At 43.8% G+C, this 26,497-nt stretch overlaps 1 protein-coding gene across 1 annotated transcript in view; it reads left to right on the plus strand.

The window, feature by feature from the left end:
- WDR7 (WD repeat domain 7) overlaps positions 1–24,532 on the plus strand; it is a 336,383-nt gene extending 311,851 nt beyond the window's left edge. Inside the window, exons 26-27 of the mRNA XM_061131100.1 lie at positions 15,004–15,108; positions 21,357–24,532. Of these exons, the coding sequence (XP_060987083.1) occupies positions 15,004–15,108; positions 21,357–21,560 (309 nt within the window). The 3' untranslated portion in view covers positions 21,561–24,532. The remainder of the gene's footprint in view (positions 1–15,003; positions 15,109–21,356) is intronic.
- Positions 24,533–26,497: the final 1,965 nt, after the last annotated feature.

Genomic DNA, 26,497 nt, shown 5'->3' on the forward strand with positions numbered 1-26,497 from the left:
AAAGCAGTTTTAAACTCTGACCCCTGAATAATGAGAAGTTTAAAATCTATGGTTTTTAGTGCCGTCTTCTTCTACAATGCCATGTCTAAATATCTATCTCAGTTGACTGTTAAATGAAACATTCACCGTAAAAGTGTTGTTGTTCAAACACTAAGTCAAGTCTGACTCTTCGTGACCCCATGGACTGCAGCACGCCAGGCCTCCCTGTCCTTCACCGTCTCCTGGAGTTTGCCCAAACTCATGTCCATTGAGTCGGCAATGCCATCCAACCACCTCATCCTCTGTCATCCCCTTCTCCTCCAGACCTCAATCTTTCACAGCAATAGGGTCTTTTCCAAGGTCGGCTGTTCACATCAGCAGGCCAAAGTATTGAGCTTCAGCTTCAGCATCAGCCCTTCCAATGAATATTCAGGGTTGATTTCCTTTAAGACTATTTATTTGATCTCCTTGCTGTCCAAGGGACTTTGAGGAGTCTTCTCTAGCACCACAATTCGAAAGCATCAATTTCTTGACATTCAGCCTGCTTTATGGTCCAACTCTCACAGTATTATTTTTTAAATGTTTCTTCAACCATAGTATTGCCTTTTGAAAGAAGCTTCCCCTTTAAAAGAGCACACCTGCCTTTTATTTATTTTATTGTATTACAAAAATGATTGGTGAGTCTCTGTCTTTTCCAAGCTATGGAAGGAACTAGATGTGTTAAATAGTGTTTCTTTGTTAAATAGTATTTTTCTCTTTTTAAAAAAAAAAACAGAAGTAAATGGGGGAGGGGGGCATAAACTTATCACATGGTGCACTATTTTAGCATTTAAAATGATCCACCGAGTCTCGTCTCTGAACAGATATCTTTATAAAAAAATAATGTAGGGGGATAACAAATGTTTCATACTAAGAAAAAAAAAAGCTGATAAACTTTATGATTTCAAAGACAAGTTAATAGAAAATCTGGAAGGATGTATCCCAAAGGGTTCATGATACTTCTTCTGAGGCATGGGACCTGATTAGTAAAAAATAGTTGGGTAGGGTTTCAGTTTTATAACAGGTACTTCCAAAAGAGTGGTGAGGTTATAGGTAATTCTTCATTTCTTTTTTGTGTGTGTTACTCTTTAAAAAAAAAGAAAGAAAGAAACTGCCCAAAATAAAAATCATACACTTATTAAAAACCATTTTTGCAGAGTTCATATATATAATCTATTAAGCCTTCAGACATGTGTCCAAACTGCCTTCTTTATATACTTGCTCCTAAAAAGAAAGTATTGTATTAAATGGAAGGCTTTTGCTTGAGGTTTATATGCTTTTGCTCAGTTTTGCTCCAAAGTGGATAAAATTAGTGTGTATACTATTAAGTATGCTCTTAATAGTATCCTTTATAAGGCATAGAATGTTATTTTAAGGCACACATCTGTGCATTACATACATGATAGCAGTAATAAGCGGATTAGTAATAAAGTGCATTCTGAGTTAGAAACGGAAAGCTTTAAAGGATTCCTGTTTGCCTGTGAAGAACATAAATTAAACCATGAAAACAGTTGTTTCCCTGAAGGACTGCAGTGGTTTGGGTAGCTTGTCCGTGCCGGAGAGGGCAACAAGTGGGCCAGTGGTATTGATTTTCACCTTGTGTTACCAAAACATTTTTTCATTGACAAATATTAATTGCTTATTAAGTGCTAAAGAGTTTGATGGTCCAAATATTGGATTTTATAATGAATTGGCCTTTTAGTTTGCCTTATCATTAGGCAGTGTTATTGCATTAACGATACAGAAGGTTTCAAGCAGCATATCTCCCACTCTAGGGGTATCAAATGAATATTCCTGTAGGGCTTAGTCTCAGCAAGAGGATATTTAACTCATTTTCCTTTTCATGTAAGTGAATTCTCTTTGACCAAACTATAGGGAATGCTTGCCTACATATGCATTGTATGACTCTGTGTGCTCAATAGCATCCAACTCTCTGTGACCCCACGGATCTTTGCAGTCCCATGGACTGTGGCCCACCAGGCTCCTCTCGTCCATGGAATTTTTCAGGCAAGAATACTGGAGTGGGTTGCCATTTTCTTCCTCCAGGAGATCTTCCCAACCCAGGGATCAAACCATGACTCTTGCATTGGCAGGCAGATTCTTTACCACTAACACCACCTGGGAAGCCCTATAATTAGTGGTAAATTATCTGATTTATCTTGCATTGATTCTAGTTTATGAATCTAGTAAATCAGTGAAAGTTCTATCTGAACAAAATTGGTGACTGTGATCATTAATATGAGTCTTTATAAATTATTAGCTTGATTAAAATATTTCTCCTTTCATTTTTGAAAAGGATCTGTATATCAAAGTGAGTAGCCAAATACACGTGTGTGTATTTGCATACACTCATATATGCAGAGACATAACAAGTTCCATTTTAAATCCCTTTTGTCTTTCCCTTTAATAGTATATCTTTTTGTCTTTTTATAATTATATTCAAAGAAGTCTTCACCCTATTATGTAATGACCTTTCTAAAATATCAGTATCTGTGGATAATGATGAAATTTAAGCAAAGTTAAAATTACAGAAATGGGACTGTCAGTGTTGTCAGTTAATTAGTATTGGTCATTTGGAATTAGAAGTTCAATTCTAATTCAAATATATGCTTTTGATCCTAGCAACTTGCCTTTTTAATAAATTATTTCCTGATCTGAGTTAAATAGTTACTACTTGACAGAGGGTGATTATTTAAAAGATAAAATATTATCAAATTTCAAAGCAATTTTGTTAAGTATTAACTGCAGTGACTCATCACAAAATTCTCTACCTAAAAAGTAACTTGTATGCTGGGGACAACTTTGAAGGCTTTCATTTAAAAATACTAGCTAAGAACTTTGAGATTTCAAGTCTACAAATTGTAAAATAAACCAGCCCTTTCTTTTCTGCCCACCCCTTAAGTGGTATCGTCCTCTGTCATCTCAGCCACATCCTCTGGTCTTTTCACTCTGTCGGCTCTTCATGGGTTATCTCAGCCCCTTAAACTCAAGCGTTTAACAGATATTCATGGAGAGACTGGCGTGTGCCAGGAACAGTGCCAAGTGTAGGATCTATGCCTTCAACGTGTATCTGTGTGTTAGCAACTCCCAAATCTGTCTCTTCTTTCCATATAACTTGTCCTGCGTTCCACATTTTTCTTTCTAATTTTCTGACATATTTCTATCTACTTGCTCAAGTCCTCCACATTAATACCTACATGTTCCAAACTCAGCTCCTTATTTCCCCCAGATGACATCCCACAGACCCTTCCCTCCCCACTAAGTGCTTTTAGAGTACTTTCTTTCTCTTATACTTCTCTGTCCAGGAAAGAGCATCACCACCTGTCCAGCTGGACCTCTCTTCCTGCCTGTATCCCAGTCTTCATTCAGCTCCTAACTTACCTCCTGTATTTGCCTCCCAACCATCCCTTTTTTCCTAATTTCTCTCCCCTCTCTCTGCCAGTTTTCCTGAAACTGGTCTGATCTGACTATTCCCTTATTTTAAAACTTTGGGAAACTCCCTGTGGAGTTTGGAACTGTAAGCTAAGTCCAAGTTCTTAGCACAACCAACAGGTGGTTTATCACCCAGCCACAGCTAGTTCCTTCCCTCGTCCCTAAAGCCCTTTCCCCGTGTCCCCCCAGCCTCTCACGGTTCCACTAGCAGAGGGACACAAGGGTGCCCGGTGTTCCCTAGACCTCGCCCACATCTGCACTCTCCCAGGTCTGTCCACAGTCACCTACCTGCTGGCATCGAGTCTCGTCCTGCAGGCCGGCTTCTCCTTGAAAACCAACTCCACCACCACCTTCTCGCCATACCTTGTTCTAACATCTCCTACCCCTGAACTGAAATTGCTGCTTGTTCGTCTGTTTCCATGCCACCGTACACACATTCTGGCATGCCAGTTTTTCTATTACATACTAGTTGCTTACTGTCAACCTGTCCGTCTCTCCTGCTCAATGGACAGGGGTCATATCTCATCTTTCTACTGATACCTAACACAGGTCCTAGAACATAAAAAGTTCTTGATAAACATTTTAAACTTGTTGTCGTACATTTCTCCTAAGAATATTAAATCCCGTGAGTTAGGAAAAACATATCATCCTTATTTTTACAAATAAGCAAATTGTGTCTCAGAAGATTTTGCCCACTTCTAAAACGAACAAGGATCAACTTTAACCCATTAGGTAAACATGAGGTAGTCTCAGAATAAGTCAGGACTAACAAGTTGTATCAGTGTTATTTGACCTTAGTGACTGCTGGAGGATATTTTCAAATGCAATTGCTTTGTGAAAAAAAAATCCTACATTTATTATTGTATTGTTTTATTACTCTTTTAATATTACAAATGTGGAATGATACATCAAAGATAGGAGGATGATTTTATCGTGTTCTAATTTTGCGTCTCTTGACTTAACAAAAGAAATAGACCTTGTAATTAATTAATAACCTAATTAATTAGGTTATGTTCCAGAATAATCTGATTTTCTGTTTTAATAAGTTAAAGAAGCATAAAAACCACCCATAAAAGTATAAAATTCCTGAATCTGTGTTGTCTGTTAGTATATATATGCTGTCATTCCCCGAAGTATGAGCCAAAAGATACAGTAACATATTGGTTGATACATGTATGAATTTTAGAAATGTATATAATGCTTTAGGTTTCTTTGACACTTTCAAGTCATTTCTCTTTTTGGAGTGATGAAAATATTAGGTACTTTTGAAATGTGATTTTGAAAAATAAATTCCATATCAGTGCATTCTGCGTCAGACAGTTTTGTATCAGCATGCCCTGTACCAGGCCAGAGACAGCCAAGAGGGCAGGTGTGTGAAGGTCTTGTCCTAAAGCTCTAGCCATAACCATCTGTGTTCACCTTGACCCAAATCAGAACCCAGGGAAATGTGAGGTCCATCTGGGCGGACGTCCCCTTGGTGATGCGACTGCTTCCCCCTTTGGGGCCTGTGGCCGCGTGTCTGCTGAGGCTGCTGGGGCCGGGCCTGAAGCCTTGCAGGAGCTCTTAAGTGGGAGCTATTGGGATTTAGTTTTGTGGCATCGTATTACCTTTGACAGCACACTCTCCTCTGCCAGCTTTGAAAGTTTACATAGCTGTTTTATGTTGGCCTGATTTCTCAGGAATCCTTTTAATATTTAACAACAGAATTTCTTTTTTAACAGAATTTTTGTAGTCTGAGAATAAAAAGGCAAAAGTTTGTTCATTTTAAGACTTCTAGTGTATATTTGAATAGAATTATATTAAAAGTATGATCAAAAATATTTAGCTTTGGGTGTGAGATCTATAGAAAATATTTGTGTATTTTAAAAGCTACAGAAAATTATACTTTAATAAATGTCTTATAATTATTTCAAACCAGCAATGTGAATAGTTGATAAAATTAATTCATCCACTGTCCCTTTTATTAGAACCTGAAGCACATTTATCTAAATCATATAGGCACTCAGTGTTTGAGGATCCATAAATAATCTTTCAATGTGACTGTTTAAAATGTTAACATATAAGAAAAAATGTTATGATTGGAATTATGTCTGTACCTTTTCTTTATTCTGTTGTTGTTATTGAGCTTGAGAGTCTCACACACACAGACCAAACATACTACCATCATTTTATTAGCCAAGAAATGGTGGTGATCGTGTTACAAGATAATTGCAAGTTTGTGATGTTTGGGATTTTTGGCAAACATAATTTTCAAAGGATATTTCTATTAAATTGATCTAGCACATAAAGAAAGGACATATCAATTATTATAATCTAAGTTGGTGTTTTTAAATTACTTTATCCTGAAAATATTTGCTCTATTAAACCAGAAGAGGGATGTATGTTTGTGTGCAGGTGCACATGTGGTCAACTCCTAATTATCTGTAGCAAAAAAAAAGAGGAAGAAAGAGTTAGACATAAACGATGAGGCTTACAAAAAATTTATTTGAATCTGAAAAAGTTCCTCAGTTGAATAGACGGGAATAACCCCCGAAAACCAGTACATATTTTTTTTCATAGAGATTGCTGTTATGATGGCTACAATATTTTAAGATCCAAAAACAACTGTTTACTTTAGTGATCACTTTGTTCATTTGTAGGTCTGCCTTTTTAAGTTTAATTTTGATAGCAGTTGATATGAGTGAAAACATCAGCCTCAATATCCTAAAATTCTGAAATTCTTACTAATGCCTAAATTACAGTAGTGAAGCAATCTTGAGCATTTGTTGAGTCTTACTATTCCTGGAAAAGTGTTATGCACATACATGTTGGTTATAATCATCCACAAAGAAGTTTCAAAAACTGTTGCCCGTGTCTTAAGGATTACCAATGTGTAGATATCAAAAGCGCCTTTAATTTGCCAATGTCCGTCAGTTTATCCCCAAGTGACATTGAAGTAGCTTTCAGTAACTGAAAATGTACAGTAAATGCTGCAGCTATTTTTAGGGAACAGAGTCTGTTTACTTGAGGCATTTCATCTTATAAGAAAACTAAGATAGCAGACTTTTATTATATTTCTCCTTAGATCTCTTTTCCATTAAGATGTTAAAATGATACCAAATCTGCTTGTCTTTTGCCCTGAATGTATATTCTTTTCAATTAGATAGCGACAGAAAATAATTCATTGAATCATTCCGGTACCCGTTGGATTGAAAAATGCCACAGTGGCTTGACTCTCTTAATATAGAGTTGGCGTAATGTGAAAAAAAAAAAAGCGTCGGCTCAACCCTCCATCAAGAAAAGAAATTACAGAGATAAACAACCCATTTTCAACCCTCAAATCTCTGTTCAAAATCACTGTAGAACCACCGAAGGGCAGCATCTAGGTGAATACACTTAAACGCCGCAGCAGAGAGGACAGCCAACAAGAGGCGCTGGGCTGTGTTCAGTGCTAGCGTGCATTCGGAGTGCGTTTCCCATCCACTTTCATTCTGGTCAGTTCTTCTGGTTTCTGTATTTTGTGTCCCCAGTGAGAGCAAGCCGGACCCCTCATTTTCCTTCGTCTACCATGGTTGCCACAGGCTTGGGGACACTGCCTCTCCCCACACGTGTGAGGGCTGTGGGCATCAGGCATCTGCGTGCCAACAACTTTACCAGCTTCTGGAGCCAGTTGCAGTTTTGTGATAAAATTAAGCATAGTCCTGGCCTCCCACATGTTGTGATGAGTAACTCTGATGACAGCCAGTTGCCTGGTTCCGGCATCAGTCCGGTTTTGTAGCCCCGCACTTTGAGGACGTGGTTGACCTTTACAATACCATCCAGCTCTACGAGGTCACGATTTGAAAGCTTGGAGAAAATTATTTGAAGAAATTATTTGAAGAGTTGGAAGATGAGCTCTGAAAGGCAAAGGTTATATCATAGTCACTAAATTTTTTTTAATCCTAAAAATAAAAAATAAATAAGGAGCAAAGGAGCAAGTTGTAGTAACAGCATTCAGGTTGATGACAAGTTACCATGCCAAGACTGATGATCAGGGACTCCCCTGCTGGTCCAGTGGCTAAGACTCCAGGCTTCCACTGCAGCGGGTGTGGGTTTGATCCCTGGTCGGGGAGCTAAGATCTCGCATGCCTTTGCTGCCAAGAAAAAAACACAAAAACAAAAAACAAGCAGAGGCTTGGTGACCAGCTGTTCTTCATCTCTCCTGAGGCCGGAGCTGAGGAGTCAGGCTCACACTACAGCCTTCTCGATTTAGATTTGCAAAAAGAAAAACTTTCCTGACAGCACACACCATTAAACACAGAAAAGGGCCCTCAGGGGAGGGTTTGGAATCTTCTCAAGAGAGAAGATTTGAAAACAGAATGAATTTTCATCCGACCTGCTTTAAGGCAGCCCTGTTCACGTGCAGAAAAGAACGGGTGGCCTCTCAGCGTCGTTGGCCACGGCTTTCGGCCGTAAGATCCCACCCACAAAAAGGCAGCAGAAGGCTCGGTGGAGCCTAAAGTGGAAGTTAAATTTTACTCCAACCTTCTAATTGGCTGTAGATGAGACTTTCTAAAAATATATTATCATCTGCCTAAATCATGTGTTTCCCTGAGCAGGTGAACGTTCAGTACCTAACTCAGTTTTCACAAATCAGTTGCATCAGAGAGAAGGAAGAGGGAGTTTTATTTCTTGAACATAATTAATTCTTAACTTTTCAACTCTTTGGAAATGGCCCTTTTTTGACGAGCCTTTCCCTGACCTGCAAACAAAGCCGTCCGTCAGCGTGATGTCTCTGTGTCCCCGGACCCTGTCTCTCCCTGCCGATCAGCCCTGGAGTCAGCAGCCCCTGCTGGGGTGTCAGGAAGGCGTGCAGGGCACCCCTGCTCCAGCTTCCTCACCACCCTTTCCTGACTGTGCCTGCGGCCGGGAAGAGATGCCAAGTGTCTGGTTGGTGCCTCAGGCACAAGCGTGCCCTGAGCCTCACTTAGCCTTGCTTGGTTTTTGGTGGTTCTATGTTTATTTGTTTTTATATTTTGGCCAAGCTTTGCAGCATGCGGGGATCTTAGTTCCCCGACCGGGGATGGAACCCGTGCCTCCTCTGGTGGATGTGTGGCGTCTTCACCACCGGGACCCCCAGGGAAGTGCCTGTCGTTTGTTATCACTAAGGGACCAGCAGCGCTTCCCCTCCGCCTGCAGTGCGGGAGACCGGGGTTCAATTCCCTGGGTCAGGAAGATCCCCTGGAGGAAGGCATGGCAACGCACTCCAGTATTCTGGCCTGGAGAATCCCACGGACAGAGGAGCCTGGTGGGCTGCAGTCCATGGGGTCCCAAAGAGACGGACACGAACCAGCGACTAAGCACACACACTGGGAAAATGTGTGCATTTGTAGGTCTTTGCTGTTACCTCTCCTTTTCGGAGCTTATCCTCCTTCCTCACCGCTCCCTTCCCTGTATTTCTGGCCTGTCTCCAGCTGTTCCCTGCCTCTGTACACAGTGGGACACATCATCCATTCTCAGCCTGAGCTCAAGGCCTCTGCCGCACTTGTACCGATACCTCACGAGAGCAAGTTGGTCCTGTTTGCTCTCTGCCAGCGCACAGGCCAGGGAAATGTCTCAACCAAAGGCACAGTTGTATTCGTAGGAATTTCAGAGACCACGTGCAGCCCCCTGGGGGGGACACACAACTGTGTCCCCCCCAGGGGACTGCAGCAGGCCTCGCAGTCACCCCTCAAACCCCAGCTGCCCCGGCTCCTCCAGAGCCAGCCCTGCGCGCCCCGAGAAGGCCTGTGAGCAGCACGGCCATCTGCCCCCTCGGGCCTGGCAGAACCTGGGGCTGCGGAGTTCAAAGTCCGTCCTTTCTTTTTTTTTTTTTACTTTAATAAGTGTTATATAAAATACACGGGTCAGTCAACATCTTTCCCTTGTGATGGTGTTTATGGTAGCAAAATCGTACCTACTCTCGAACATCCTTTCTTTAGAATTTATGTTAAAAGGAGGAAATTTTGTTTGCCTGGGCTTTTTCCCTCCCTTTAAAAAAAGTGACAAGACCTGGAAATTAATACAAGATGTTCTCTTTGATCTTGTTCAGTCTGTGAAGTGGGTGCAGTCAAGTCCTATGTTTTGGTTTCAGTTCTCCAGTATGTCATTCGGAAGCTGAATAGCAAGAAGTCCAGGAAGAGACAGCAGTTTTAAAGGAACATTCTAGGCCGTACTAGTTTATATCGATGCTGACCAAATCATTTTGGAAATCCGTGTCTCTCCTGCCCTGTGTGACAGGGTTAATTATACTCCTTTGCGGAGCAGACTGAACGTGCCTGTTCAAAACCATCGGGCACATGGAAGCGTTGTTCTGTATGAATCCTGCTTCTCAGTTCCTTTTCTTTATAAGCAAAAGTGGGGGAGAGTGTTCAACAATTCAACATTCTTGTCTCCTGCTAGGGATAATTGCTTGATTTCTTTTATTGTTCATAGCACTTTTTGAATTAGATTAATTTCTTTATATTCCATTTCTGTCTTTTTAAGACAGCAACTTCTCTGACAAAACCTATCACAAGGGCTATGATACTCACCCACACCTAAAAAGCAGACCCGACCTCCTTTTGTTTGGAAACCTGTTGTTTGGGGAAAAGGTTCTTTCTAGTTGAGCATTTACGATCCCAAACCCTTGAGTGTGCGGAATCAAAGCGCTTTCGCGTTCACTGCCATCTGCACACAGCTGCGTCACGCCAGAGTGGAGGTTCAAGTCAGCTCAGGGGCACCTGCACCAGTCTGGGAGAAGTTCAGAGACCCGCAGCAAAAGACATCAGAAGCTACAGTCAGCTCAGGGGGCGCCTGCACTGGTCCGGAAGACGTTCAGAGACCCCCAACAAAAGATATCAGAGGCTACAGTCACCTCAGGGGCGCCCGCACTGGTCCGGGAGAAGTTCAGAGACCCCCAGCAAAAGACATCAGAAGCTAAAGTCAGCTCAGGGGGCGCCTGCACTGGTCCGGAAGACGTTCAGAGACCCCCAACAAGAGACAGTGGCAGCATTTCTGTTGCACTGGGGGCTGGAGACCTCTCAGGCTGAGACTGTAGTGAACTCACCAGATGTACTGACCATTTGAAAACAGCGAGCTTCCCCGAGCTACCATGAGTGGTACTTGCTTTCTTATACGACTGTAGGTCTGTCCGTCAGCCGATGCTGCCATCAGTACCCAGTGGTTTTGCTCTATGTTGCTTTGAAAGACAGCCTGTGGGGCACCTAGCAGGATCGGGGTGTGTGTGTGCACGTGTGTGTGTGTGTGTGTGCGTGTGTGTGCGTGCGTGCGTGCCTGTGGGGCACCTAGCAGGATCATGGTATGTGTGTGTGCATGCATGTGTGCGTGTGCACCTGTGGGGCACCTAGCAGGATCGGGGTGTGTGTGTGTGTGCATGTGTGTGTGTGTGCATGTGTGTGCGCGCGCGCCTGTGGGGCACCTAGCAGGATCGGGGTGTGTGTGTGTGTGCGTGTGTGTGCGTGCGCACCTGTGGGGCACCTAGCAGGATCGGGGTGTGTGTGTGTGTGTGTGTGTGCACGCGTGTGTGCGTGCGCGCCTGTGGGGCACCTAGCAGGATCGGGGTGTGTGTGTGCATGCGTGTGTGTGTGTGTGTGTGTGTGTGCGCGTGCGCGCCTGTGGGGCACCTAGCAGGATCAGGGTGTGTGTGTGTGTGCGCGTGTGTGAGTGTGCACCTGTGGGGCACCTAGCAGGATCGGGGGGTGTGTGTGTGTGTGTGCATGTGTGTGCGTGCGCTCCTGTGGGGCACCTAGCAGGATCGGGGTGTGTGTGTGTGTGTGTGCGCGCGCGTGTGTGCGTGCGCGCCTGTGGGGCACCTAGCAGGATCGGGGTGTGTGTGTGTGTGTGTGTGTGTGTGTGTGTGCGTGCGCGCCTGTGGGGCACCTAACAGGATCGGGGTGTGTGTGCGTGTGTGTGCGTGCGCGCCTGTGGGGCACCTAGCAGGATCGGGGGGTGTGTGTGTGTGTGTGTGTGTGTGTGCGTGCGCGCCTGTGGGGCACCTAGCAGGATCGGGATGTGTGTGTGTGTGCGTGTGTGTGCGTGCGCGCCTGTGGGGCACCTAGCAGGATCGGGGGGTGTGTGTGTGTGTGTGCGCGTGTGTGCGTGCACGCCTGTGGGGCACCTAGCAGGATCGGGGTGTGTGTGTGTGTGCGTGTGTGTGCGTGCGCGCCTGTGGGGCACCTAGCAGGGTCAGGGTGGGGGTGTGTATCTATATGTTGATGTGCTCTGATCTAAAATGTAGTCCTCCTTTGTTCAAAACAGACTTTAAAGAAACTAACACATTAAGCTTAGCACCTAACCTTGACAACAACAATAAAGGAAAACAGGATTGTGATTAGTGAAATGAGGAGGGAAGTATTTATTACTAGATGGCTAGAATGAGCATAAATTTAGTTCTGAGTTTCCTGGCAGGAAAGCAGGTATGTGTGAGATTATGTACTTATCGTTGCATGATAAGAGAAAGCAACAAAATTTACCTGAAAAGATAAATATTTTCCTAGCAGACAATTCCAAGATGAACTTAATTCATAGGATCTTCTGTTAGAGACACTAGATAACATAATGAAGAGTGTCTTGAACTGACATAGAAGTATTCAAGTGGATATTTTCAATACTATAAAGGATGAAGATATGATATTGGTCTTCCCCGGAGGGCTCAGTGGTAAAGACTCCGCCTGCAGTGCAGGAGACACAGGTTCCATCCTTGGTTCGGGAAGATCCCCTGGAGAAGGCAATGGGAGCCCACTCCAGTGTTCTTGCCTGGAGAATCCCACGGACAGAGGAGCCTGGCGGCCTACAGTCCAAAGAGTCAGAGAGTCAGACATGACTGAGCAACTCAACACACTCATGAAGATATGAAACATGAGGAGCCTGTGTGTCCGGCTTTCTGCAGAGCCGTCTTAGCCAGCCTCACAGAGAGGCACGTGAAGGAGGCCGTCGGGCTGGTACACCCTTTGGGAAGTGCTGGTTTACACCCTGCGCACTGTTGCACTCTGCTACCGTCTGAAGCACATTCTGGTTGCTGGTTAAGGAAGGATGCTCATCGGAACGAGGCAGGCTTATCATCCTGTGTTGAGATTTAGGGGCCCAGACTCCAGGAGGAGGGGTGAATCCACCCGTACAGAGTTGGGCTTTTGGGGATGGGGGGGATTTGCAAGCAGGGCAAGCTTTTATCTGAACTCTCAGCGTGTTCACACTTGAGATGCATGCCAGGACCCCAGAGTATCAAAGAAGCTATGTTGAATCAAGTATTTTTAATAGGGAGGTGGCATTGCATGCCATGAGGGACCAGACAGGAAGTAAGGGGGCCGGGCAGTGGGTGGTGTATACCCAGACCCGCGTGAGTCAGGGCGGGGACTGGTGACTTGAGAGCAAATGCCAACAAGGCCACAGGCCCCCTCAGCTCAGCCTGGCCCATGGTGTCGGGGGCAAACACGGGCCCAGAGTGGCCAGGGTGGAGGCAATCCGGGCTGTTTCAGGAGAGGCTGGAAATCTTGATTTTAAACGATGTTTGATGAATTAGAGTATAGGCTCAGAAAATACATTTTACAACCATTTTACAGGCCAAACCCAGTATATCTATAATCTTGTTTCATGTATGATTAGGGCTTTATTTATTTTTTCATTAAATGGAGTACTTGAGTAATTGATTTATGGGATTGCTTACATTTGTCTAGTCTCTTTTTGGCATTACTGAGATATAACTGACATGTAACGTGTGAGGTTAAGGTGTACAACATGATGATTTGATACACTTCTGTATTGCAATATGGTTACCCCCCTGGTGTTATCTAACACCTCCCTCCCATCACGTAACCACCATTTCTTTCTTTTTGTGGTGGGAACAGTTAAGATCTACTGTCTTAGCAACTTTCAAGTATATACATATACAAGTATATACATCTGGTCGTCTTTAGAAGAGGACCAGCACAAGTATTGAGAGTGTTTGTTGGATTATTATGTGCCATGCGTCGTGCAGAGGGCTGTGCATGTGCACACTTGTTTAATCTTCACAAGGCTCTTGGAGGCAGGAATCGTCAGTACCATTATCACCACCACCGTCATCATCGTCATTGTCTCTGCTTTGTTGGCGTGGGTACGTTCTAGGTTAGGGAACATAAATAACTCGCCCCAGGGCCCACGGTGAGCAGTGGCCCAAACACAGGGCAGGCAGTCTGACCCAGAGAGTGTCCTCTGCCAGCCCAAAGCCCAGTGTAACGTTTTTCTCCTGAGTGTGGAAAACAGGCACTGTTTTGGATCCCCACAGCTCCTTGTCTAATGACAGGAAAGAGCAAAAGCTGAAAGTGCAGAGGGACACGCTTGTCCCCCGGCCCCTCCCCCTTCTCCCTTCCTCGTTGTAATCACTCAGATGTGAACTGTGAGGAGGGTCCTACCGAAACTTGCAGTCTGGGTGTGGGAGGCAGGGTGGGAGGGCGGCGCTGACCGAGACCCAAGACGCAGGTGGAAGCAAGCCTTCCTGGTTTGCCTTAGTGTAAGGGAACATATTTCCCCATCCTTTCTAGACCAAGAGAGGCAGTCAACCTCCAGTTGTAACCAGACTGAATATTGGTTCACGTAGTGGAGATACGACCTTTAATAGTTTGTACAGATACATTAATACAATGTTATGCTAATTTGTTTAGTATCCCAGTATTTTCAGTAACTATTAATATCATTAGACATGAGTGTAATTTTTTATTAGTAAAGACCTTTACTCAGAGACCGAGTCTAAAATACCACATCCTTTTTTTTTAATTCGTGGTTAAATCAATGATAGCTATTTGGCAGAGGCTCAAAATGATCCCTGTTAACCTGTTTTTAATGGCATTTGATTTATATGTGTGTTCAAACCTCCAACACATGTGTGCATGCGTGTGTACTAATTGCAGCCATATGCATTTAAACATAGTGTTATTGGTGGGAAATGAAGCATATAACGTGAAAAATGTATAATTATTAAAGGGTTGAAATGATTGTTTTTGACTCTTTCCAGAGCAGAGATGTTATGTGATAGAGCTTTGATTGTTTTTCTTTACAGATGAAATTCCTGGATAGATTTGGTGATCAGTTTTTTTAATTTTTTTAACTTTCCTAATTAATTGTAAAATTCTTCCCTCAAATAGACATAAACAGATGAAACACATTGGTTTGCCCATTAATATCTGCTCTTCCTTTGAACTCATGCTATGTCCTCCCAAGTAGGAAGTGGGTGGACTCCCCAGAACAAGGTCAAAGCCCCTGGATGAATCAGTGAGAGAACTTCAGTTGCTTTTCCTCTTTTTCTAAGCTAAGTGTGACTCAGTGGACATGAGTTGGACATGAGTGGACATGAGCAAACTCAGGGAGATGGTGAAGGACAGGGAAGCATAGCGTGCTGCCCTTCATGGGGTCGCTGAGAGCCGGACATGACTTAGCAAGTGAACAACAGGTTTGTAAATAAAGAACATAACTGTCTCTAGTATCCATGATGTAACTTGTTCAACTCGGAATGTATTTCCATGTTTAGGAGCAATAGTTCTCTGCAGTGCATACAGTGAACGACTCATACTTTTATTTCAGACAATCCATGGACACAAGGGACCAATCACTGCAGTGGCCTTTGCCCCAGATGGACGCTATCTTGCCACCTACTCGAACACGGACAGCCACATTTCTTTCTGGCAGGTAAGCGTAGATGCTACAGGGTCTTGACATCTGTTGCATGGTCCGCTTTTGCTGGGGGAGGCTCCCTGCTGACCTGCCCACCAAGGCCTCCTCGTGACCGCCCTCCCTTCCTTCAACAAATATCGAGTGTTTATTGCTTGCTGATGATGGGCCAGCTGCCGGCACGCAGGGTCTGCTGAGCACACAGCAGCCCAGAAGGAGGTGGGGTCTGCCCTCACAGAGCTTTCAGTCTGAGGGAGACACAGTAAATACGCAGCTACAGTCCTGGGGGAGCCTGGGAGCGAGGTTGCGGGCTGGCTTCACAGAGGCAGTACCACCTGAGCTGAGACATGAGATGCGGAGGAAGGACCAGGTCTTCAGGCAGGGAGGGGTGGTTGTTCGGGGAGAAGGAGGGGCCTTTAAAGGTCAGTGACTGGCCTGGCAGGATTCGGGGCAGAGCGGTGGGGACCTCTGCTCAGGCCGCTAATTTACACAAGGCATTCAGACAGCAGGGCACAGGGTTTGGGGGGAAAGGCCTCGTGTTAACTTCATGCTCCCGTTTGTGTTATCCCATTTTCATTTGTGTTCTGAATTTCGCACATGATGCTCTTCATCCCCAAGCTGTTAAAACATTTTCAAAAATCTGAGTACCATTGACTGGCAGTACCCAAGGATACCTCTGTTCAATGACGATTAAAATGAATATTAATTCATTCAAATAACTGAGCTTTATAATAGAATTTGTTTCATCCTCAGTGATTAATCTCTATCCCATCTTCTTTTTAAGTACCTTACTCCTGATAATTACAAACAAATTAAACATTACCAACCCTGCCCCCAAGTTAACTTAAAATTTTGTTGCCTATCCTAGGATGCAAGTGTGTTTTATGAGATGCAATGTATCACTTTAAAGGCTAAAAAAAAAAAATTAAAAGTTTAAACAAGACTTCACAACTTGACGATGGTTTTTAAAAAATCAATAGCTAATAAAATGTAAAACAGATACAATAAATTGCTTAATTAACAACATGCCATTAAAGCATGACAACTACCAAATCTGTCCCAGACTTTTCCTACTCTTCGTCTAATTTAGTTTTCCAGTTTATTTTCTCATTATCCTTTCCTCCAGAATATATCTTCAGCATATTAACTGGCTCCTATTAAACTTGTTTCCTTAGAGATGTCACCCAGTCTTCGTTTTTCGCATTGGGTACCTGCAGGACTCATACTTATTTTAGTGAAATCCCACAGCGAGTCCGTGAACTGAACTCTTGCAACAGTGGTTCTTCAGACAGTGTCCCTGCCAATTGTCCCTTTCTGCTAACACTGGTTTCTTTGACGCCCTTGATACACATTTCCCCTTGTTTCCCGTTCTCTTGAAATTCCAGAGGCACATTCTGGTGAAACTCCCTTCATCCGGCGCATAGCCAGTGTGGAAGCCCTGGGTGCCCGGCTAAGCCTTGGGGATCTGGAACCAAGAAGCCGCGGGTCCCTGCTTTCTCAGAGCTTTGTGTTTGCTCTGTGCGTTCTTCTTGGGGACAAACAAAAACATCTCCATTTTGTTGTTCAGTTTTTCTTCCTGCTAAGAAAACATAGCTCCTTATATACAAGCATACATGCTGTTGCTTCACTTGTGTCCAGCTCCTTACAACCCATGGACTAGCTCCTTAGGCTCCTCTGTCCATGGAATTTTCCAGGCAAGAATACTAGAATGGGTTGCCATGCCCTTCTCCAAGGAATCTTCCCGACCCAGGGATCGAACCTGCCTCTCTTGCATTGGCAGGCAGGTTCTTGATGGCTAGTGCTGCCTGGAAGCCCAGTTCCTCCTAAATTCACCAGATGGGAAACTTTCCCCAGTATTTTCCTGAATGTCTAATGGTAAACCTTTTCCCCCTTATCTAGATCTTGAGGGTTCTGTCTGGATATATTCATGCCTTCCTTGGATATTTTTCTGTTTTTATCAGAGTTGTTGCCTAGCTCATTGATGGAATTACGGTTAGCATGTACTTCACACTGGAGATCAAGGTCATTCCGTAGATGCTATCTTCTTGAAATAACCTCTTTGCTCCATCCAGTTCAGCTCATGCTGTTGCCCCTGGACTTCGCCAGGGGCACTCCACCCCGGATACCTGTCTACGCGGCTCTGCCCGCAGGGCGCCCGGCTCCTTGCCTTTGGCCGGACGTCTTCTCCAGGGCCCACCTTGTGTTACTGGCAGGGTGGGTGTTCAGCAGACAGAGCACCCAGGCAACTCAGGCAACACCCCATCTTTCTTGCTTCCAATCCCAATGTCAGAATTTAATATGCAGCCCATGTCTTCCCTACTTAAATTATACCCAGCTTAGTCTTAAAACTTAGGAGAAGACACAGAAGCGTCATTTCACCTTTCTTACAAAAATACAAGAAAACCTCTTCCAGGAGTATAGAGGGTCTTCATTTGAATTAAAGAGAGTCCAAAAAGCATTGTTGGATCCACCACCGCTCTACCCAAATGGGCTTGGCTGATTTATTTAGATGCATATTGTTTACTGATATATGATAATACTTTTATATTATTCCAGTAAATGTACTGCAATATATTTTGAAAACTTAATGAAGCCTTATTAATACAGAGACTTACAAAAGCCATCAGCTATTAAAATCTTTGCTGAGAAATGAGTGTTAATGAGAAATACTGGCTGGGTAATTGCTCAAGTGAGACTTAGTAAGAGGTTTGGATGCAGCATTACTTACACTGAGAGTAGCATTAAAACACTTCCTGTTTTGATGAATTACATCTGTTTGTGCGTCTGTGTGTTCAGAAAACAGTCTTCTCAGAACTGGTTTTGTGAAGCATTATTTTTAAAGGGAAAGGAAATGCCACTGTTGCTGTTTAGTTACTTTACATACTCAGCTGCTGAATGATGTAATTTGGCAATCTTTCAAACCCTTTGATTCTCCAACAACATATTCCTACTATTTGAATATTGCACTTCAGTGCATCCATTGGTATTTGAGCCAGGAGAGCTTTGTAATGAAATACAACCATAAATCTCTCACCTAAATGTTACCTCCACCCTCCAACAAGTAAGTATCCTTTTCCAGAAATGCTAATGATAAATAAGATGTGTAGTTCTTTCATTTGTTCTTCATTTATTCCATCCTACATCCATTCCAGACTACTATACAGCCATTTTAAAAGGATGATGTAAATCTATAGTTGTTAACATAAAAAGATTGCCCTCAATATTTTGTTGAATGAAACAAGCAGGTTGTCCAACTGCCTTTTATTTATTATTATTTTTAAAAAATTTTGGCTGCACAGTATATGGGATCCTAGTTCCCCAACCAAGGATCAAACCCTCACCCCTACATTGGAAGCATGGACTGTTAACCACTGGACCACCAGGGAAATCCCTCCAACTGCCTTTAATATGAGCTGGTTTATGTAAAATTCCTCAGACCTACTTCTCCTTCTGTGGACGTAGACGTGGAGATCTAGAAAGAGGTTTACCAAAATGTTAATGATTATCTCTGGAAAGTGGTATTTCAGGAGATCTTTGCTTTCTTTTTTATACTTCTCTTTATGATTTGAATTGTTCATGATGAGGATTTATTTTCTTGGAAGTAAAGAAAAAAGCTAAGGTGACCAAATATAATTCCATGGAGTTTTCATTCATTCAAGACTCAGATTGCCTTTACTTTAGCATAATTTGTAGCCAGTCTCTGGTCAAGAAAATATTGGTATTGAATTACAGAATGACTAGTTGTTTTGGTGACGGTTCTTTTATGGAACTTTTTGGAAAAATTAATACCCACCCTCACTACTTTGGGTTCCTCTCTTATTTAAAGAGATCGTAGGAAAAGGATGGACTGAAGAACACCAAATTATAGTTAACATGAGAATATTTATCTTTCCAACTGTTTTCTACCATCATCGTTATATACTCTGCAGAATTTCACGTAGCCCTGTTCTGAGGCAGGAAGGCTGTTCAACCCTACCAAAGGCATCCATCAGTCATTTGAAGGATGGCTCAACTTTTAAGGAGAACCCAGATATAATCATGGGATTTTGGGGGGGAAATCTTTCCATCTATCGTATTCCGGTAAGATATTCTCTTCCTATCCCCTTTCGCCTTCAACCTATTTCTTGTCCATGGCTAGAGCTGAAGGAAGGAATTAAAAAATAAGGCTGTGTCTGAGCCTATTGGACGCCCCTAGCATTTTGAGCCACCAGCAGAAATCAAGCCTCCTACATATTTTCATAGAAAATCCATAAAGAATGAAAAATACTTTGTAGTTATTTATCAACTGAGAAATTAGATTTTTTTTTAAAGCACTGTATGCCTGTTGATGCCAGTTCATTTTAACCAGCGGTTTGCGGGATCGTTTGGATCTGTTCTGTAAGAGAAGTAAATGATGATGGTCTGTTACTCTTTGTACCTGTGAGAACTAGCAAATCAAGCTCACCATCATTATTTGTATTTAAACTATTTGGGGATCTCCAGAAAACAATAAGGCCTGGATTTTATCTTTTATGGAGTTTCTAGGAAAGGGAGAGAACACAGGAAAGAGCCCCTAAGAAGAGGCCGGAAGGCACCGCCTGGCTTGAAATGTTAACCGTCCCTTAACAGAAAGAGTTAATGATAATCATACATTTGGTTTTAAAATGTGACCTCGTACACTAGTGATTTTTTTTCACCTCTGTGTTGTGTTCGGCACTATTATTAATGCAGGAAAATCAGTAACATTAGTCATCTTAAAAGGGTTATTACTCAAGATGATTTAAATTGTGAAAATGTCAGCAGAGCCTGCACGCGTCCTGCCAGAGATGGTGTGATTTACACCCCCTGACACCATCCTGCTGCTGAGAAGGGCCAGGGAAAGGAATGGCTTCTGTTTGCAGTGATCCAGACACAGGGCAGTAACCACCTCGGTGTCCTAGGGGCTGCCCAGTTTCCCGTGTCAGCCCTCTGGACACGGGAGCATCGTCTGCATGCCCCCCACAAATCCGAGTGTCACGTCCTTGCAGGTGGAGGTGCTGCTGGAGAGAAGTGGGCACACAGATCAGGGCGAAAACCACGTCATTTCCAAGACCACGTTCCTGACCTGGCCGTCCGTGTGCCTGCCACAGGACTCGTGGGTCAATAGCACCAAAGATGAATACCAAAAAAGTGTTAAGTAATACTTAAAAGCTAAAGGTTTCATCAGACTCAGTCGCTCAGATGACAGTTCACTTAGATAACTGCCATTCAGCATTCAGTACTTTGACCTGAAGGCACAGTTGTTCATGAGCCTCAATCTCCACATTATTTTCCATTTACATGAATGGATGAAGAGAACCTCAAATTCCAGTCAGAGCCAGAAAAGCCACCCAGAAAAGGCAGAAATCACCATCTGATGGAGCACACCCTGCAAATAAGGTATTAGAGTGTGCTCTTTTTAGCAGCAGAGCAGTGGGCCCCACATGCAGTGTTGAGAAGTGGTTGATTCTTGCTTTTTCCTTCAAAATAAACTAGAGCTTTCCAGAAACTGAATGTGTTTAAAGCAGGTGAGGAGGGAAGGTGTGGTCAGTGGAGCTGGGAAAGGCGCTGAGTTTTGAGTTTCCATCTGGTTCACCTGTTACTCTGTCTGCTACTTCACTTCACTTCATTTTCTCCAACCAAGGCCCCAGACTGGTCTTCGGGGCTCATTCTGCAGAGGGTGCAGGGAGCACTGTTACTAAAGAGCCGGAAAAGCCTGCCATTTGAAATACCCCCAGTTTCCAAGTACTGTCTGATTGAACCATTTTATTAAAATATATCGCTTAGCTCCCTTCATAAAAATGGTTGGGGGGAAGGGGGAAGTCTTCCCTGGAGGTCCAATGGTTAAGACTCGGCACTTCCAGTGCAAGTGGTTCGGGTTCCATCCCTGGTGGGGGAACTAAGACCATACATGCTGCGCAGCCAAAAAAGTAAATAAAAAATGGGGACAACCCAGACACAGCAGGTAGTGCCATTAAAAAAGAGAGAGGAAGAAAAAAAAAGATGGATGGCTTTCCTGCTGTCCAGTTCTACCCAGCAGGTAAAATTTCTCTGGATTTATGCATTTTCTGTAACAGCATCAGAACAATTTCAAATCACACTGGAAGGAGCCCTTCAGAGGTTGAGAATCAACCCTTACATGACCCTGAATCCAGTGACAGAGGAGAAGGTGACCACAGGGCTGTGTCCCTGGGGCCTGTCTCGCGCGCGGGGAAGGGGCAGCGGCTCCTTCGGTGACTTGCGTGCCCCCCGTCCCTGTGTCCCCCCAGATGAACACGTCCCTGTTGGGGAGCATCGGCATGCTGAACTCGGCACCCCAGCTGCGCTGCATCAAGACCTACCAGGTGCCCCCGGTGCAGCCCGCCTCCCCCGGCTCGCACAACGCCCTGCGGCTGGCCCGGCTCATCTGGACGTCCAACCGCAACGTCATCCTCATGGCTCACGACGGCAAGGAGCACCGCTTCATGGTCTAGGGCTGCGGGCCGCGAGCTCCGCCTCCCAGGTCTCCAGGCCCAGAGTCCCCCTCCCTCGGCGCCCGCCCCCCACCCCGCGCCGGGGTCACCAGGAGCAGCGGGGTCTGTGTCCTCCCGCCCCCGCCCCCACGGACTGGGGCGGCCCGCGGCCCCACAGGACGGCCGCCCTGTCCCCAGGCTGTCTCCCCGCTCCGCACCCCCGCACCGGGAGGGGAGGCTGGGTCCTGTTGCTCGGTGCGCCGGAAGCCCGAAAATCAATAACCACTGTGATTGCACTGCCAGCCCAGATCAGCAGTTTCCGAGCGCTGAACCCCACCTCCGAACGCGGTGGGGACCTGGTCATTCCGACACTGGGTTTTATGGTCGTGTGGCAGTCCTAATCATTGATATTATTTTCCTTTGGATTTCCTAAAAGATGCTGTCGTTTACCAGAAGGATTCTGTGTTTACATGATCTCTCTCTTTTTTTTTCCTTTCTGGGAGATTGCTCGGAAATTACTCAATCCAATTTCCTAGGGTTTAGCCACTACCTTCTTTATTAACACCTAACCAATTGGAGATTAATGAGAAAATACACACACAGACACACACAGATTTTCCTGGAGAATAGTCTCTTGGACACCCAGCCTTCCAAAATGCTCATATCCTGCTCAAGTGATGCTATATTTAGTAGTTAAAAATCAAAATCATCACTACTGACGATCTAGTTAATATAATCATCCAGTCACTAGAACTAATCTCTGAAATGGACTTTTGTCATAAAGAACCGAGTTTGGAAGCATAGCATACACCTGGAAAGAAGATTCTTGTGTCTATAGCTACAGATCTTTTTAAGAAAGAGCTTACCCCAGAGACTTCACAGACCTGCAGTTCCCATATGTCAGCTATCACGTAATAGTTACAATTCAGCCTTCAAACCACTACTGACCAGTTAAAGGAAAACCAAGACAACATTTCTTTTAAACAAGTGTCCTAGAAAATCATTAACTATGGCAGAGGCATTCAGGAGTATATAGCCACCCTCAGTGTCTGCGGGGGGTCAGTTCTAGGGCCCCCGAGGATACCGGAGTCCACATGTACTCTGGTCCCTGGTATAAAATGGCAGAGGACACGAAGGGCCGGCTGTCTGTACACCTGTGGGGGCTCTCAGCCGATCTGAAGAAGCACTGCAGTGAGGGTGTTCATCGCACTTCTAAGGAAACTGTAACTAGGGCACTTTCTTCTGCTTCTGTCGGATTATGCTGGTCCTTTGCTCATAGTAATGGGGAAAAAAATCCATAAAATAATATTTTGGATGACTTGCTCCTGACAACCTTGATCTGCATATAGTTGGGAATTTGGCTGGTTGGCTGTTGATTGGTTAATCAGGCAAAATGGTTTATTAAATATAAAAATATAAAACAATTTATTAAATTCAGGAAAAAAAATATGAAGTTTACAAAGGAACCAAAGTGATAAAGGGAGCATCTAATTAAAAAAAATCGAGGTTGACAGAGTTCATATAATATTCAGAAAAGTATGATCACAGTCCAGGAACAAATACAGCTATTGTTTTATTGAAACAGACTTCTAAAGAACATGTTAGGAAATCAAGTCCCCTAGAACAGCTCTTTCATAGCGATAAGATGTATGTCATGTCTATTGATGGCAAACCCATCCCATACCTTGGTTTTAGACTTTAGGTATTCTTCAAAGGTGAATTTATGCCACATGCATGTACATTGTATTTATAAAGATTATACATGTAGCTTCCCAGGAAGAAACTAAGAACTATACAGCATAGGCTTGGTTTGTGAGTGTGCTCTTGTGTGCGATAGAAACAGAAAAACCCGAGGAGATCATGGGGGGCTCTCATTTTTCCAGTGATTTTCCTGAGTCTTCAGTGCAAATACCCAGCCCATGTTTACCTTATGAACTGAAATGAAGATTAACTTATTCTAGACTACAAAGCTGCTTTGGAATGATGAAGTACAGATATACTTTAGAGATTTTTTTTTTTTTTTGAAAAAACAAAATGTTCACCGTGTCAGGAGGAAGGTGTGAGACTTGTGGGCAGGCCACCCCCAAAGAACAGAGCGCACACCCCATGGAGGTTTAGAAGAAAGCTGTGAGGAGCTGGGCAGTGGGGCTCAGCCCGCCTCACACCCCAGCTGCAGAGATGGCCGTGACTGTTGGCGGGCAGAACCTGGGCGTCGTAGGACGCCGAGGTGGATGGTGGCTGCCGGTTAGACAGTCACCTCTAACTGCTTCACTAGCATTTGCATTCTCGTTCCCACACATCTCTCCCTGACTCTCTGAACAACCACAGCTGCAGACTTCATCACAGCACAGACGTCTCAGCACTGAGGTCAGCTTATATTGTCATCCCAGCGTACGCTTCTGGTGTCTTCTTGATTTTGTTGGCGCTGTACTTGGACCTGCCCTTGTAAACATAGAAACGTATGCGTAGCTTCATTGGTAATGTCCAAGCTCACGATGCCGCATCGTGACACCTGTATGAAAACGTGATGCTTGAACTCACTGCGTCCAGCATGTGAAGTAAAACGTCTGCCTCTGGAGATGCCTCTTGATGACGCCATTTAACAGATTCTAAATGTGCTGACTGTCCCTGTGTACATATGTGTGTTAAAATAAAACTGAACTGTACCGAAGGTGGTTTTTCTCATTAAAAACGTGCATTCTTTTTAAGCATTCTCCATGGAAATCCTCCCCCTCCCCCACCTTTGGTACTAAATTAAGCCTTCTATTTCTGTTTGGTTATTCATTTCCCTGGAAAACCAGCTTCCAGAAAGGTGAACATGTCCACAGAGGAGGCCAGAGCGTGGAGGGAGTCCTCCAGGACTGCGGAAGTGACAACCAAACTCTCCTACCAAGACTCCACGGCACCCTCTGTGGCTTGGGCAAGGGAATTGCATACGTGTTGCTTTATCTCCACCCTAAATTGCTCCTAAATAAACTGTTAATTATACCAAATTATATCTCGTCAGATTTGATGGCATCGGTTGGCTGCCCTGGTGTGGGGGGCTGGGCTGAGATCATTAAATCCATTTCACTTAATATTCCGTTTGGAGTTGAATTTGAATCCCTGAGGTAAAGGGTATAATTGGTTTTCAGGAAAAAGCAAGAGAAACAAAATAGGTCATCATTGCTCACAGAGGGTTAGACATGTAAGTAGTGACTGTAGTTCTTTTCTGATTTTCAGATAAGAATTTGAGTCAATCATCATGTAACAATACAGTTTTCTTTAAGAAACAGGCAGGCATTAAAGGAGTTGACTCTACCATCACTGGCCCTATTCAAATGCCCGGCGTCCATCCCCGGAAGCGTTTGAATATCTGCCAATGTCTTGAATGTTTCCTTATAGGGAAAATAGGGGCAGCAACAGTCCTATGTGATTGGTGATCACATAAACTGATCAAATGTGGAAAGGGCATGACATTAATAGGAAGGTAAAGCCAAGCAGTGCTGGGTGAACTTTCACCTTTCACCCCCTTCGGCTGACTGACAGAGCTGAGTGTTGAAGAAAATCAATACTTTGGAGCCAGGAGGGGAATATTTCCAGCCTCTAACTAGAGAATGTATTTTGACAAGGCCAAGATAATCCAAGCTGCACAGGAGAAAGAGAAAAGAAGACTCATTTTTAAAGCTTGACACTTCAAGGTGTTTTTGTACAATGGTTTAGAGATCGTCAATACATACAAATACCAAAGGTCGAAAAGAAAAGCTAGAAGAATTTCAAAAATTAGATGTTCAGAGCTTTCTGCTGTTTACAAACTTAAAAAAAAGAAGACTACAGAGAGGTTTGTGCTTGGAACTATTTACATGAGCAGAGCTCATAATTGTGTGCTTCAAGTGCACCTTTAACCAAATAGAGGCAGCACTGTGAAATATGGAATGCCTGAAAAGTGATTTAGATTTCTGGGTTTTGTACATTTCTTGGATGTGGATTGTTCTTTGAGTGGTTACATTGTCCTTTGAGATGTGTTAACACATCGTTAACATCTCAGAATCTCGTTTTTTTAATTCTTGCTGCGGACTTCCCTGGTGGTCCAGTGGCTAAGAATTCTCCATGCAGTGCAGGGGATGGGGACGTGAGTTTGATCCCTGGTCGGGGGACTAAGATCCTGCAAGCCAAAAAAATTTAAACAATGGTTCTAATTCCAGATTCCTGTTGCTCCTGCCCTGCGGACATGTAAATCTTAGCTCCTCCTTCACATCTTAGCCCCGCCTTCACATTTGGCTCAATTATTTACATGAGAAAAGAGCACCTTTGGAACTTGAGTTGTTTCCAGTTTTCCAAATCCCTTTTAAGCAAATTATTTTTACAAGTGTTCTAGTTAGTGCTTTTCTAAGCAAGAGGCTTGTGCGTCTCTAGGAAGAAGGTGAGCAATTCACTCCCTTCTTACTAGCAAGATTAGATCCATTTGTTCTGTGGACAGGTACGTCCATCAAACAGATATAGATTTGTTTCTTTCCTATAGATAAGAAAGAAGTCGAATCGTGCCCTACCTTCCAGCCAAATGCAGAAAGACAAAGGAATCCTGAATACTTGAAGTAGCTAAAGTAACCCTCTAATTCCTCAAGGACAAGCAACACTGGGCAGTTGTAAACATATTCTGATTGTATAAATGATAAAAATAACAGTGAAACTATACCCTTAACTTGTATACCTTATTTCCCACTAAAAAAAAAAATCTTTCAGGTGGCACTAACGGTAAAGAACCTACTGCCTACCAATGCAAGAGACATTAGAGATGTGGGTTATACCCCTGGGTCTGGAAGATCCTCTGGAGGAGGGCATGGCAACCCACTCCAGTATTCTTGCCTGGGAAATCCTATGGAGAGAGGAGCCTGGTGGGCTACAATCCATGGAGTCACAAAGAGTCAGTCATGACTGAAGCGACTTAGCGCACACATACACACACTATTCAGAATAGA

The sequence above is a fragment of the Dama dama genome, chromosome 27 (assembly GCF_033118175.1).
Source record: "Dama dama isolate Ldn47 chromosome 27, ASM3311817v1, whole genome shotgun sequence".
Taxonomy (NCBI): Eukaryota; Metazoa; Chordata; class Mammalia; order Artiodactyla; family Cervidae; genus Dama; species Dama dama.